The sequence below is a fragment of the Verticillium dahliae genome, genomic scaffold (assembly GCF_000150675.1).
Source record: "Verticillium dahliae VdLs.17 supercont1.1 genomic scaffold, whole genome shotgun sequence".
Classification (NCBI taxonomy): domain Eukaryota; kingdom Fungi; phylum Ascomycota; class Sordariomycetes; order Glomerellales; family Plectosphaerellaceae; genus Verticillium; species Verticillium dahliae.
This window is the reverse complement of record NW_009276921.1, coordinates 1099935-1114298: the sequence shown is the minus strand read 5'-3', so window position 1 is coordinate 1114298 and position 14364 is coordinate 1099935. Positions and strand designations below refer to the sequence as shown.

Here is a 14364-nt window from a genome sequence, read left to right as displayed (position 1 = left end):
ATGGATCTGCCCAAGGGCTTCGTTGAAGACGACAAGCGCATCTATGGAAAGGTGGCCAACCTTAATCATCTGTCTCTCGACGTCATCAGACAGTTTTGGCAGGGTAAGTCGTTACCGCACACGACTGAATTCATCGAAAGCTGCGCAGCCTGTCTCATTATGACCCGCGTGGCTGACTTGCCTTTCTCATGAATAGTGTATACCACAACAAATAAGCAGCTCTACGATCCGACTGCGCGCCGACTCGAGAACTTTTGGTGGCATGTCTGGGGCAGCGACAGGCGCCATCTCAAGGCTGAAGTTCTTGCCGACATATGGCAGCAAATCTCCTCTGGCCCAACCTTCGTGCCACTAAAAGGGTCTCCCAACCGTTACGAGCCCCCAATCGTATGTATCACCTTGCCCTCGCTGTGTTGCCGCAGGTTCCCGGCTGATCATGTAAGCAGGATGAACCTAAAACGGTGGTGCCTATGAAGAGTTCCCAGTCAACAAATTTGCTGCTCAACGTGCCTTCTAACCCGCCATCTGACCTGCAAGACGTTCTAGCAGACGCTCTGCCGCCCCATGTTCCGGAGCCCAGCCGAAACGGCGAACCGGCATCTGTCAAAGAACTCTCGGCGTCCTCTTCACGGCCTCCACCACCTCACCCTATTTTGAAGAAATCCAGAGGTGATTCAAAGTCCGGCCCCCGCCCAACAGCTCGTTTCGTTTCACCGCCTAGCTCCGATGAGGACGAGTGCAAGTCAAGTGAAGAGGTCTCCTCTGGCAGCACCGCCACGAGCGGGCTAGACATGCGAGCCTCCTCGGACGCTGCGGCATCGTCGGGAAAAACTAGTAGAAAGAAGGCTGCTGCGCCAACAAAGAGATTCGTTGCTTCATCCACAGCTTCGAAGCGAAGGCCTTTGCTGGCTCGAAGACAAAGCTCTCAATCATCCGCAGGAAGCTCAGAGCCTCATCCAAAGGCGGGGTCGTCTGCAGGCTCTCGCTTTTCCGGGAGTCAGCAGGGCAGTGTGACATCGAATCCGGATCGGGCATCCGCTCAGACAACCCCAGACTCTCACCCCAACGACACCATGTTGAGTGCCAAAGCATTCGGTAAGAAGCCGGCCGTGCAACCAAACCCAGCGGTTACAGTAGCGAACCAGAATCACCGACATCATCAAGCACAATCGCCTGCCGAACAGCCTTTGCCTAAACCGACACAGGCGCTGCCCGGCGGGCCACGGTCGCGAATACCGGTTGATTCTTACGGTAGCCCACGGAAAGACGGGTTCTCGGCGTTTCACAGCGGGCAGACGAGCGTTTATCGAGGCCCTACGTCTGCGCCGAGGTCAAGCACGCCAGCATTTACAAATGAGCACAGAGGCCCTATGTCACCAAGCATGGAGCGGTCGTCGTCAAACACGGAACGCCACCGCCCCCGTCAAACTAGTATTGGCCGTACTGCGTCATATGGGCTGCTCTCAAATGCTACGGCAGTCACGTCGAACATCGCCGCAAACGGACAGCTCTCGAGAATCGCAGACGAACCGGACATTGTTGCTCTCCAAGCCATTGGAGCCCTCAACCACGACATCAGCAGGCCCTATCTGGCGAGGAACCCTTCTACCACCTCTCTACTGATGCCTACCATACCGAGTTCGGCCCCGTCAGTACCGCTGGCCCGATCGAGAAGCCAGTTGACTCTTCTGTTGGAACGCGAGAAAGCACGATCTGACGACAAGGGGCGCGCGAAGCCCAGATCAAAGTCATAAACCCACCATGACGAAAACTTTTTGTATTTTTACGTGGGCATTCTCTTTCGGCAGGAAAACTTTCTTTCGCATGTATTAGTCTGGCGCTGATGAGGTGTATTGCATGAAACTGGAGTTATGGCAATCCGACAAAATTTACACACCATTCTCTTGGTATCTATGGGATCTATGGGTGCAAACCAACGGACAGGGCTGTACAGTACTGGTCTGGATGCATGGTAATGCTCGTCATGATCCTTGCTTGACTCGTGTTGGAGCGGTAAAGCTGCTGGTTTCGTCGGGACAAGCGATTTACATGTTCAATGTAACCCTACGACGGTGACAAACACGCAAGAAGCCTCTCAAAATCCGGTTATCAACCTTCTTGAGCGGATCGGGTCTTTGATGCCGACATGCTTTCACCCAGGCCAACCCCAAATCCGCAGGAGATCTAGGGATCGTCACCCCATACGCGGGGTAGCTTCACTTGATTGCCGCCCATGCGCACCAGTTGGAAGGCATGCCGCTCGGAGATCGACCAAAATGAATGGTGAATACGACCCCAACTCCCCGGATTTCCACTTCATGCTTGTACACCCCGAGAAGAAAGAAGTCTGGCAACTGCGCAAGTATAAATATGGCCGCTCTTGCTTCGCTATGCTAGTTCTCCTATGTCCCAAAGACTTCGGCAGTTCTTTCAAATTCGCCCTCAGCTACAACAAACACAATGCTGTCCTCGTTAGTCTCCGAACGGTGTTACAGACTTTCCAGTCTCTTGGCTTTCGCATTGACGCTATCCGCCGCGTCGTCAAATGTCCATGGCCAGGCTGTTCCGCCAGCGAGCACCGAGATTGGTGTCTCAGCCTTTGCTTTCGACATGAGCCAAGTATCCTTGAACCCGGGCAGATGGCTAGAGAATCAAGATCGGACACTCAGCTACATCAAATTTGTTGACGTCGACCGCCTGCTTTATGTCTTTCGGCAAACTCACGGGCTTCCCCTGCAGGGCGCCCAACCCAACGGTGGCTGGGATGCTCCTGACTTTCCATTCCGCTCCCACTTCCAAGGGCACTTCTTGAACGCCTGGTCCTACTGTTGGGCTGTTCTTCGCGACGAGGAGTGCCGCGACAGGGCAAGCTATTTTGCGACCGAATTGGCCAAATGCCAGGCCAACAATGAGCAGGCGGGTTTCAATCCAGGCTATCTGTCTGGGTTTCCCGAGTCGGAAATCGAGGCTCTGGAGAAGCGGACTCTGAGTAACGGCAATGTTCCGTACTACTCCATCCACAAAACCATGGCCGGGCTTCTAGATGTGTGGCGGCACATAGGTGACGAAACAGCACGAGATGTCCTACTTGGCATGGCTGGGTGGGTAGACCTGCGCACCGGAAAACTGAGCTATAGCCAGATGCAGACCATGATGTCGACCGAGTTTGGTGGGATGAACGAAGTCATGGCCGACATCTTCCACCAGACAGGCGACGAACGCTGGCTCACTGTTGCTCAACGGTTCGATCACGCATCCGTCTTCGACCCCCTGGCAGGCAACCGAGATAGCCTGAACGGGCTGCACGCCAATACGCAGGTGCCGAAGTGGATTGGGGCAGCTCGCGAGTACAAGGCCACAGGGACAACACGATACAGCGACATTGCCCGCAATGCCTGGAACATTACCGTGCAGGCCCACACGTATGCCATTGGCGCCAACAGTCAGTCTGAACACTTCAGGCCCCCGAACGCGATTGCCAGCTACTTGGACGAGGACACAGCCGAGGCGTGCAACACGTACAACATGCTTAAACTGACCCGCGAGCTCTGGGTCATGGACCCCAGCAACTCCAAGTACTTTGACTTTTATGAGCAAGCCCTTATCAACCACGCCATTGGACAACAAGACCCCTCGAGTGCCCATGGTCATGTCACCTACTTCACGTCTCTCAACCCTGGCGGCCATCGAGGCGTCGGGCCTGCCTGGGGTGGAGGTACATGGAGTACTGACTATGGCACGGCGTGGTGTTGTCAGGGTACCGCACTGGAGACCAACACGAAGCTGATGGACTCCATCTACTTCTACGACGAGTCTTCTCTCTACGTCAATTTGTACGCACCATCGAAATTGAACTGGACGCAGAGAAAGGTTACCGTACTCCAGGAGACGGAGTTTCCGCTGCAAGATACGTCGACCTTGACGGTAAAGGGGGGAGGCGATTGGGACCTGCGTGTACGGATCCCAATGTGGTCAAAGGGAGCCACAATCGCCATCAATGGACAAGCACTGGATGGAGTCGAGGCTGCGCCGGGGACCTATGCCACTATCAAAAGATCTTGGGGTGAGGAGGACATTGTCACCATCACTCTGCCCATGGCACTGCACACCATTTCCGCCAACGACGAGCCATCTGTGGCGGCTCTCGCGTATGGCCCAGTTGTGCTGGCTGCTAACTATGGCAGCAACACTCTGGACGAAGTTCCCAGCCTCGATCTAGGCTCAGTACGCAAGGTCGAGGGTGGCGAACTTGACTTTGAAGCCACTTCGGGTGGAAGTTCCGTCAAGCTGGGACCGTTCTACGAGGCACACGGCTTCAACTACAATGTGTACTGGGCGACCAGCGGCGACCTGACAGAGGCTTAGTGTCCCGTTCCCAATCCATAGTTGAACAGCAATTTCACAATCTACCTTTGCTCCTCCAGATGCCGAGGTTCCCCCCCGTTTCGTCTCGTTGACTAGCACATACTTGCATCGCCTGTCGAGCCCTCGGGACACAGGACCGCAACCGTCTACAGGATATACCAGCTGACGCACCTTGAAGCTCAGAAAGGAAAGAAAATAACCCCCTAACACCACCACCACCGCCACACTCTGAGACATCCTGACAACCACCAAGTTTGCCAATGTGCCCCCTCCCACTTCCCCATGTCCTCCAGGGAAGAAAAAAGCCCACAGACCCTGCACCCCCAGCCCTGCATCGGGTCGAGTCATTGTCCCAACCCCAAGGTATCGGATCCGCACAGGCTGGCCTCCGCACCGCACCGCACCACAACTCCGCGCCGCCGATCCTGCCCGAATCAAGGCCCCGTCACGCGGGTGGAAAACTTCTGGAAGGGCTGCGAGGCGGCACGGGGAAAAGGAAGGGTCGATCACGAATGACTAGGGACAAGAGAGCCTCCACCAGGAGTGCTGTGGGCCTTCTTAGGGTCTTTCTTTCTTTCTTTCCTTTCTTTGCTAAGATCTGGCGTTTTCCATGCTGATTGCACTGGACTCCGAGATAGATTGACAGAGACAGTCTTGTGATATCTGACGTATGACCTTGTCAGTACCATTACTATGTGGCACTCCGGCGTTGCGAGGACCAACATGGAGTGATGGCAAATCCGAACCCCTCTTCTGTGGAGCTGTAGACGCTGGACTGCTGGACACATGCTGACATCTCGGGATGCTCGCAGGCGAGAAGAGTCACAGTCGTGCAGTTCGCGGCACCACTCCAGGAATGGCATCCCTGGGCCGACTCGTGAGCCGACACGGTCAAGAGGAACTGACTCGAGCACACATGCATCCCACTCACACACACTCAGGCACACGCTCACATAGATATCGGCCAAAAGCCTCACCTCTATTACGACTAAGACCCCCCAGAGCTTCATGTCCGAGATTACTGCTGCACTCACCGCCAAAAGGCGGCATATCCATCCACCCCAGCACAGCTCCTCAGCACCGCCGGGACACCCCTTTTCTTGCCCTAAACCGCCCAGCACTCCTATCTAGACCTGCAGTTGCGCCGTCGTCCACTAGATGGATCACCCCGAGTATTCGCCGCCGTGCCAATTCGTGATACAAAAGCCGAGGTGAAGGGACAAATCGAGAGAAAAGCGTCAATCACAAGGCTGGAGAAACAGAAAGAAAGCCAAAAGAAAAAAATAGAAGGAAAAGGAAACGAAAAACAAAAAAAATTGCGTGCGTTGACGCAGTCCCGGTCTAACGTTTGCTACCCTGCGTACGCCCCCAGAGGTTTTCGGTACCCGTTCACTGACAAAAGAGAGGTTCACTCCGAGCATCTTTCTCGCCTGTTACATTAGAATTACGATCTGACTCGATCGGGCGCTGCCTTCCTTCCACTTGAGGTGCTCGGCTCGTTGTGAGATAGACATCCCAACACGTGTGCAGACCCCTAGTCGTTCAGTCCGAACATTCTCCTCAGCTTGCCAAACTTCTTCTTCTTCATTACAGACCCGCCCGCCTGGGACTGCTCGTCCAGGTCTGGGGTGACGTTCCCATTCAGCTGCTCCTGCTGCTGCAAATGATGGCTGTTGCTCGCGCCAAAGGTGTGGCTGATGCTACGACGCTTCATAAATGGTGGCTGCGGAGCGGAGTCTCCCGTGGCGGGACCACCAGAGGTGGCCGGTCGTGCGGTGGTATCGGGGAGGGGCCAGTTTGCCGGCTGCCTCTTTTGCAGGCGCGGCGATGAGTTGTTGACACGGAGCGCCGAGATCTCGCTGTTGCTCCGTTCGAGTTTCGTGCCTTGCCTAGCAGCACTTTCTCTCGGTTCCGGCCGCGATATTTTACCAGCACCATCCTTGTCTTTTCTTCGGCGGAGAACGGAGAAGAAGCTCCCCCGCCGAGTGTGCCCGGGCCGAGTCGCCGACTCGGTGCTGTTGACTGCTGGTGTTGTCGCAGACTCCATCAGTTCGCCGCGACCAGATCGTTTGCGTTGGAGACCACGACCCTCCGAGTTCGCCCTGACGAGCCTGCCGCTGGGCGTTCGTTGCGGTGGTGCCAGGTCCTCGTCGCTGCTGTCAGAAAGTTCCTCTGAGAACTCTGCCGCATCCTGTCTCTGACGAGTTGTCGGCAGGTTCATAGCAGCTGCAGCAGCCGAGCTCGAGGCGCCTCCGCCATTTCGTAGACTCTTCGGCATTTTGCCGGCGGCAGGTGGCGGCGCGGAAGGCTCGTCCTCGTCGCTCGAGTCAGCGAAGCGGCTACGGAAAGTGGACGGCCCTGCAGCGTCCTCGTCACTCGAGTCTCCATATCGGTTCTTGTTCTTCTTCTCCGCAACCTTCTTCCCCGATGATCGCCCAAAGGAGGGCATATGCATACGAGAAGAGCCTCTGTCGACCGACTCACTGCGCAACGTGGATCGCATGCTCATGCGATTGCCCATGGCCGTGGTTGGGGGTGGAGACGTAGTGTTCTGGCGCCCGACCGGCGATAGGGATCGAAGGCTGAATCGGGAGCTCTTATTTTCAACCGGCCTTTCAGGCGAGGCTGCCCTCATTGACCGACGGAAGCCAAAGCCCTGGGCTTGTTTTTGGGGTCGAGCCCGCTTAAAACTGCTTTCGCTTGAATCCGAACCTCGACGGCGAAGGCTGGGCTGTGTGGTGGCCAGAGCAGCAGCGGCGGCCGGAGAGTCGACTGATGACTGTCTCTTGTGATTCGGGCCTGCCTCCCGAGGCGTGGGAGCTTGCTGCAGACTGAGGGGACGTCCAGTCTTCCTGGCTGCCGGTTCGGGCTGGCTGATGACAGGTTGCGGGTTGCCATTCTGTCTCATAGACTTGCGCATGTTGCCATTACTTTGGGCCGTCTCCTGTGAAGAAGCCTTGCGGCTGTGCGCACCATTCGTCTCGGGCGGACCTGCGCGTAGGGTCCGACGCATGGTGGGCTCCGACACATTGGTCGCTGCGGGTTGTGAAGCTCTCATCGATTTCTTAAGCCTTGAGCCACCAACACCTGATCCCTGCTGTGACTCGGTGCCTCGCAGAGATTGGCGCATCGGGGGAACCCCAGCGTCATCCTGCGATGCGTATTTGGTTCCTGGCTTGATTTGGTAGTTGCGCTCGGCATCGCCGTGACGCTGTTGCACTGCCTCCTGTTCCGTGTCTTGCTCGGAGGGCTTGGACACCTGAGAGGCGCGCGAAGACCTCTTCTTCTTTGTCTTCTTGGGATGCGTAACTTGTTCTTCGTCGGCCTCGACACCAGCCTCTTCCTGAGCCTCGCGCTCGAGCTGCTTGCGTTTGTCGTTGGTCAAGCTCTTCCAATACAGTTTAGCCTTGTCCCAATCGTCTTGCGTTTCGAGAGGTTCAGTTGCCGGAGCGGAAGCGACGAAAAGATCAGATCTCTGAATGCTATCATCTTTCGATGCCTCCTTCGATGAGCCAATCAGTGCCTTTTCAAATAGTCTTTTCGAAACCTTTTGCGAAACGGGAGTTGTCAAGACAGCATCTAGCGATAAGAAGCCGTCGCCTTCAGCGTCTGATAAATCTTCGTAAGCATCGCTGTAGATACTGCTGCCAGATGATTCGGTTTCTTCGTTGATGGTGGAAACACCGGGAGCCCGGGCGGTAGGCGTGTTCGATGGAGAGGCCTCGAGTTCGTCGACGCTTGAGTCCGTGGAACTTGTTGGGATCTGGATAGGAGCAACAGCAGTCTTCGCTTCTGCCTCGCGCCCAGTGGGCACGGCGGCAGGCCTTGATACGTTATTGCTATCATTGTCGTCCTCTGGGAACCCACCAGGAACGTCAAAGTACCCTGCGCCTGCGCCACCCACGCTGGGTTCCTGGAGACCTGGGCTAGGTTCGATGATGGCGATGATAGGAACAGCGTCCTGTGATAATTCGCGACCCGTATCTACCTGTAGGTGCGTTGCGCCAGTACCACCCACGTTTATGCGTTCGGTATTCTCGACAAGAGTTTCCTCCTCCTTCGTCTCGTCCAGGGGGTTCAAAGCTGGTTCCGACGGAGCCTCTGCAATGGAGTCTAGGAACGTCTCCTGCGTAGGAGGCGACCCCTCGCCATCCTCGTCGTCGCTGCTGGAGGAGCTTGGGGAGTGATATCCGGTTCCTTCCAGAGAGGTGACAACAGGAGGCAGCGGTTCTCTGAACTTGGAGATGTTTGCCTCGTTCTTCGCCGCATTCTCTCGGGTCAGAATGGAGGCCAGATTGCCGTCGGTGGAGTGGCCAATGGGATCATCAATTTCCCCATCGTCGGGCGATGAAGGAAGAGCCGCTGGCGAGGCTGAGATGGCGGGCGAATGCTCAGACTCGACAGGCCGCACGAGCGGACGCTCCTCTTCAGTCTCTTTCGGCTTCTTGTCCCGAACGCTCCCGAAAGATGGCAGGGCGGGGCGAGGTTGCATGACTTCGTCAACGTCCAGAGCTACCGAGTCCTTTTTCTTGTTGCGGCCAATGTTGCTGTACCATGGTCGTCGTGCTGTTTGAGGGCTCGGCACGATAGGTGAATCTGCATGTTGCTCCTGGGCAGACTCGCCAATCACTTGCGTGCTGTGCTCGTCAAAGCTGACGCGTACGCTCTTCTTCCGATTGGAAGGCAGATCGTCCTGGTGGCTTGCGTAGTGCTCCAGGCCCAGATCCGAACCATCTTCTGACGGCGAGGCACCTCGCGATGGACTCGACGAGTTCTTCAGAGCCGACTTTCGGGGCGACACGGACCTCGCAGGAGGCTCGTGTTTGACTACAAGTTGGTCAGTTCGCAGCGCAAAGCGCGCATTCCGCACCGGGCTGTTTGAATGCTCTCGGAGGCTTCGCACGCTACCGTGCTGTTTGGGCGGTGCTGACGACACAACGTTGTCGGCAAAATTATCAACGGCCGTGCTGCTGGTCGAGAAGGATGGAGGAGACGAGTGGCGAGCCGTGTTTGCGGGCACAGCCTCAGCGCCGTAGGGTTCTGATTCAGGGTGAGCGGTAGCTCCATCAACAAGATCCTCCTCCTCGTCCTCTTCATCTTCTTCGGAAGACTCCTCGTCTTCAAGCTCGGCCCTGCCGCTGGGTGGCGCACTGTCCGTCTGATGAGCCTGGACTGGAGCAGCGGTGCCGTTGCTGACGTGACCAGTGCGATCGGCTGTGGTCGAAGCCTGCACGCGAGGAGGCTCCGGCGTTCGAGGGCCTGTCCCTGATGCCACGGCGGCCGCGACTGCGGCTGTCATGATCGGGGCCGGTTGCTCTGTTTGCGGGTGGCGCTGACGGGTCTTGGGTTCTGGACTCTCGGGCCGGACAAATCGTTGCGACTGAGGCTGGGTTCGGACGACGAGTTGGGGTTGGGCCTTGGTTTCAACTTCTGGTTGGATCTGTGCCTGTGCCTGTGGCTGTGAACGTGTCTGAACGTGCGATTCTTCACCTTCAACTGCAGTACCTCTGGCTCTCGCCACTGTTCCCTGCGCAAGGTGAGACCCGCTCCTTCCCAGCGGCAACTGCTGCTGCTGCTGCTTCTTTTTTCTCTTGACTGGCTTCTCGCTCGGCTCGATGTCGTACTCCCTCGCCAGCAAATCGGCCTTGGGCACCATCCGTCTCGAGTTGGGATCGTAGACCAACGACTGGTCGGAGGCGACGGACGAGTGGGTCGAGGTGACGGACTGGGCTCGATGGGGAGCAACATATCGCTGGCTGTGTGTCACTGAGGGCATTCTTTCGAAGATTGGCGAGGCGGGCGGTGAGCCGGCCTGCAAGGCTCTTGGACGAGAGAAATTGATAGAAGAAGTTGGGCTTACGGCTCCTGGTCGAGATTCAGAGGGCTGAGTTCGCGACAGCAACGCATCCGACTTTCTGACATTGACCGCTGGGCCCTCGGTGGCGGCGCCGAACCAAGACCCCGCTCCTCCTTGCTTTTTCTGGCTTGCGACTCGGAAGGGCTGAGTCTGTAAGCTGGTTGCTCTCTTGTGAGTGTTCCTACCGTTGTCGGATCGCATGTCTTCGGGGATGGCGGGCACGGGCGGCGGCGAGTCGTATGCGCCAGACGAGACGGGTCGATGTGGTGAGGGCGAGGGCGTGCGGAATGTGCGTTCCGTCATGGAGCTCTGGCTGGCGGTTCTGTGAAGGGCTCGTCGCGCGTCGTGTTGGCTGTTCTGTGAGGAGACGGATGCGCTCCGGCGTTGGGTGCGCTTGGTCTGGACCTCGCCGACATTGATCGGCGTCGTCGGCCTTGATCGCAACGCGGCGGCGGCGGCGGCAGAGGAGAGCGAGGCATCGGAGTTGTGGCGCCCAAAGACGGCAGCGGCGGCGGTGGCCGCGTTTGGGTTTGCGGTGGCGGCAGTCAGAGGCTACAGAAGGTCGCAACGGTCAGACTTGGGTCTTTTTATCGTTTTGTATTTGGACGGTGGCAGAGGTGTGAAGATGTGCAGCAGATGACGCCTCTCCAATTGGTAGCTTACCTGTGCTGGCTGCCGGTGCTTCTTCCTCATGCTGCCGAACATGATGGCGAGCTCGTCGAAGCTTTACTCCCAGGAGGGTTGGATGGTGGGCGCAGTCTCCAGCTTTGACGTTGTTTTACGAGGAACGTTAAATGGCAGCCTGCATTACTGCGGCGCTTTGTATGAACGTTGCGTGTGGTGTTCGGTTGGTGCGGCGGAAACGGTTCAGACTGATGAGCCGGACGCTGCGGCGGCGCGGGATCAAAGAATAACTAGAGAAGGGAAGGGGGAGAGAGGGAATGATGATGCTGATGTGGACGATGAATGATGCGGAGCGTCGGATGATGGATGAGGACTCTCCCCGTTTCTAGGGTAGGAAAAAGTGCTGGGGGGGGGAGGTGGTCTGCCTGATGCGATGCTTGGCTCTGGGGATTGGATGGTGGATTGGGGGATGGGGAACGCTGGTGGATTTTTACCATTCAGGGAAGGCAATGGCAAGCAAGCAAGGGCAGGCAAGGGCCGGGGGGTGAGGAGGAGAGGAAGGAAGCAAGACCGACCATCCGGCCGCGGAGAGCAGCGACGACCAAGCAGCATTAAGCAGCAGCAACCAGCGACCAGCAACCAGCAGGCTCAGAAAGGTGCAGCGTCGAGCTCCACTGATGACGACGGACGCGGTGGGAGGCTGCGCTAAGCGGCCTAAACAGGGAATTACCGGGGCTAGCCAGAGGCCAGGCAGACCAGGTAGCGCTGATCCACCTTATTCAGCGCGCGGTGGCTTTCCACTGATGGCTGCTGCTGCTGCCGCTGCTGCTGGCCCTAATCGACATCGCCGTAATGATGCGCTCCCGCGTCGATCACTCATGGGGAGCTCACCTCGCCCACCCTTCTCTCCCCTGTCGCATGCATGGTTACTCGGCTCTTTTGGTTCCCCAAGCAGAGTCTCATGGCCGTCCTGCATCTCCAGATTGCAACATGGACACACAAACATCACGAGCAGGCCTTCCACCAGAAGAACCCTTCAGCACCGAGTGTCCCACGCTCTGAACCCCTGCGACAGCTAGGTACCTAGGTAGATTCGTCAAGCACGCTGCCCCATTCTGCACAAGCTGCCGCTTTCAGACGACCAGCCGCCACACGACACGTTCACGTCTAGTCCTAGTCCAACAGATCTCGCCGCATCGGCGGATCCGACACATCCTGTGTACCCGCAAAGACCAACTGGTTGTCTCACAATATCAAGGCTCTCGTGCCTGGATCGACCACAACCCTCCCTCCCACTCTGTTCCCTTGTCTTGACTTTGGGATGGGGGACCACATCGTGCTCAGGTGCCGTGCTGCCCAGGCAACACAGCCAAAATAAAAGACAGCGAAGGGGAATCAAAGAAACACTAACCAGCAGTCGATACTCAACTCGACTTGCTGCCGACGCCAGGCCCAAAGACCTTGGCAGCTTGCTCCCTAGCCTGGGCCGTTCTAGGTAGATCCCAATCCCAATCCCACTCCCCCCCCCGAGCGCGGCTCCTCACGAGCCAGGTTCGGCCGTGCCTGTTCTTCATGCTCAGCCTCAATCAACAGCCTGCACCATCGGGGACCCGAGACAAGCTCGCCAGCTTCCTTGGCCAAGATTGACGCGGGCCTGGCTCGACCCGCTGCGTTCAGGAACGCGACTGTTCCGGCACTAACGCGAATCACATCGAGACCTCCTGGTGCATCGCGCGCCCCTTGGCGGTGGTTGCTGTGTCTGTTCTCTAACTCATTGTTCCCACCCCCGAAAAGCTGGGAGACACAGTCGAAGGAGTGGTGGGGCCGGCACGACGTCATACATGCAGCACAGGACAGATGCCTCTGTGCTGCTGGTGCCCTTGCTGCCCCCCAGTGCCTTGGACGTGCACCCACGCTATTTTTTTTCCGTCCTACACTCTAGGCCTGAAGCAAGGGCAAAGTGATACTGTCTAGAGTCGAGAGGAGACGACGTGCGGGATTCGTCGCGCATGAGGCCTCTCGCGAATCGCAATGCTTCTCGAGTCGCAGCGCATGGCGGGCGGTCAACTGAGCTTAGCTGATCACAAGTAGTGGCATGCCAGTTCACCACGAAACATTGCGTCTTGGTCTTGCAGGGTTGTGTCATGCGCTTGCTACCTAACCAAGCATGTGAAGTAGTCAGGCTTAGGTTGACGTGACCACTGAGGTGCTAACTCGAAACATGCCTTAGACAAGATCGAGGGCTTCCTCAAGCCCGAAGTCCCTGTCCACCACCCATCCATCTTAGCCTTGTCGCTGGTATGACACAGGACCCTGACGACAACCTCCCACCGATACTGGCCACTGTCTGCGTCAGGTCGTGCAACGCCTGGCAGGCTGCGGCCTAACGTTCATCGCCAGCACTCTTCTCTCTGCTCCCTCTCTGCCCCCTCCCCGTTCCACCCCAGACTCGACAGCCTTCAACACCGTGCGCGAAGCCTCGACATGCGTCGCAACGTTTCGCACAATACTGCCTCCTCTCTTGCAATCTTCAGTTGCCATCAGTCAGCGACGATGATCCCATGGGGTATAGCGAACCGCCCCGTTTTCCGGAAACTGCGGGACTGCAAACCAGCCGTCAAACTAAATCAGGCTTCATCATGGGACAAGACCACCGACTTGATGCGTGCTTTGGGGCGCATCTTGGGTCCATTGTCAAATCCAAAACTCAAACAGAACGCTGTGCGCGCAGAAATGCCAAAATAAAAACAAAAGTAGCCAAGTGGTCCAGATGCAGGCTTCCTGGGTATCACATTCGACGACACGCAGGAGGCTTCCTGTTCCTCCTCTCTAGGCAGGCACCCCTGCATGCCCTGCGCCGGCCACGCAGGACGCGCAGGGACATGCCAGGCGTTCGTCGTCGGGGTATTCGGGGTCTGGATCGTCCGAAAGTGTCATGGGCGGGTCATCGTGGGTGAAGGAGCGGCCGTCGTAGTCGGATTCGCCATTATGGTACCCTTCTTCATCCTCGTCCGTGCTATTGGTCTGCGAGCGCGTTCCGTCCGTATGCCCTCCGTCAACTCTGTGAGGCTGCTGTTGAGGCTCCGGCTGAGACGAGTCAGTGTTCTTGGCACCAGGCTTGCCACTGTTGGCCTTCTTGCCCTTGCGCCTCTTGGCCTTGGCCTTCTCGAGCAGCCGCTTTCTTTCTTGTTCCTGGCGGCGGGCTTTTTGATCCTTAATCTCGTACTGTCGGATGAGGGCGTAGGGAGGTTCGCCAAAAATCTGCTCGTATTCGCAGAACTCGCAAATCCACATGTCCTCAGGACGGGGCGGGTTGTGGTAGGCTTTTTCTCTGGCCTCACGGCGACGATGAGCAGCGGCCATCTTGAGGTCCCTTTCCGCGCGACGTCTAGATTTCGTCTTCTTGGCGGCGGCTGGTGCGCCCGCATTGCCTTGGACAGGCGCGCCCTGCTGGTTGGCGCCAGCGTTTGCCGCGGCCGTTTGGTTCCCATTGATGCGTGTTTGGTCCGGCTGGCCCC

The 14364-nt window shown here is 57.3% G+C and overlaps 4 protein-coding genes across 4 annotated transcripts in view; 2 read left to right on the top strand and 2 right to left on the bottom strand.

The window, feature by feature from the left end:
- Positions 1–1754, top strand: VDAG_00336 (uncharacterized protein; the record flags this gene model as incomplete). The annotated part of the gene is made up of 3 exons (XM_009651713.1): positions 1–103; positions 197–387; positions 447–1754. 3 exons carry the CDS (start codon positions 1–3, stop codon positions 1752–1754), a joined length of 1602 nt encoding a protein of 533 aa, XP_009650008.1.
- A 706-nt stretch (positions 1755–2460) lies between these two features.
- VDAG_00335 (uncharacterized protein) lies at positions 2461–4365 on the top strand (the record flags this gene model as incomplete). The annotated part of the gene is made up of 1 exon (XM_009651712.1): positions 2461–4365. The coding sequence occupies one exon, from the start codon at positions 2461–2463 to the stop codon at positions 4363–4365; it is 1905 nt and encodes a 634-aa protein (XP_009650007.1).
- A 1534-nt stretch (positions 4366–5899) lies between these two features.
- VDAG_00334 (uncharacterized protein) lies at positions 5900–10927 on the bottom strand (the record flags this gene model as incomplete). The annotated part of the gene is made up of 2 exons (XM_009651711.1): positions 5900–10774; positions 10886–10927. The coding sequence occupies 2 exons, from the start codon at positions 10925–10927 to the stop codon at positions 5900–5902; spliced, it is 4917 nt and encodes a 1638-aa protein (XP_009650006.1).
- Positions 10928–13329: 2402 nt separating this feature from the next.
- VDAG_00333 (uncharacterized protein) overlaps positions 13330–14364 on the bottom strand; it is a gene marked incomplete at its 5' end in the record, with an annotated part of 2998 nt that continues 1963 nt past the window's right edge. The window contains one exon of the mRNA XM_009651710.1: positions 13330–14277. Coding sequence (XP_009650005.1) covers positions 13676–14277 — 602 coding nt within the window. The 3' untranslated portion in view covers positions 13330–13675. The remainder of the gene's footprint in view (positions 14278–14364) is intronic.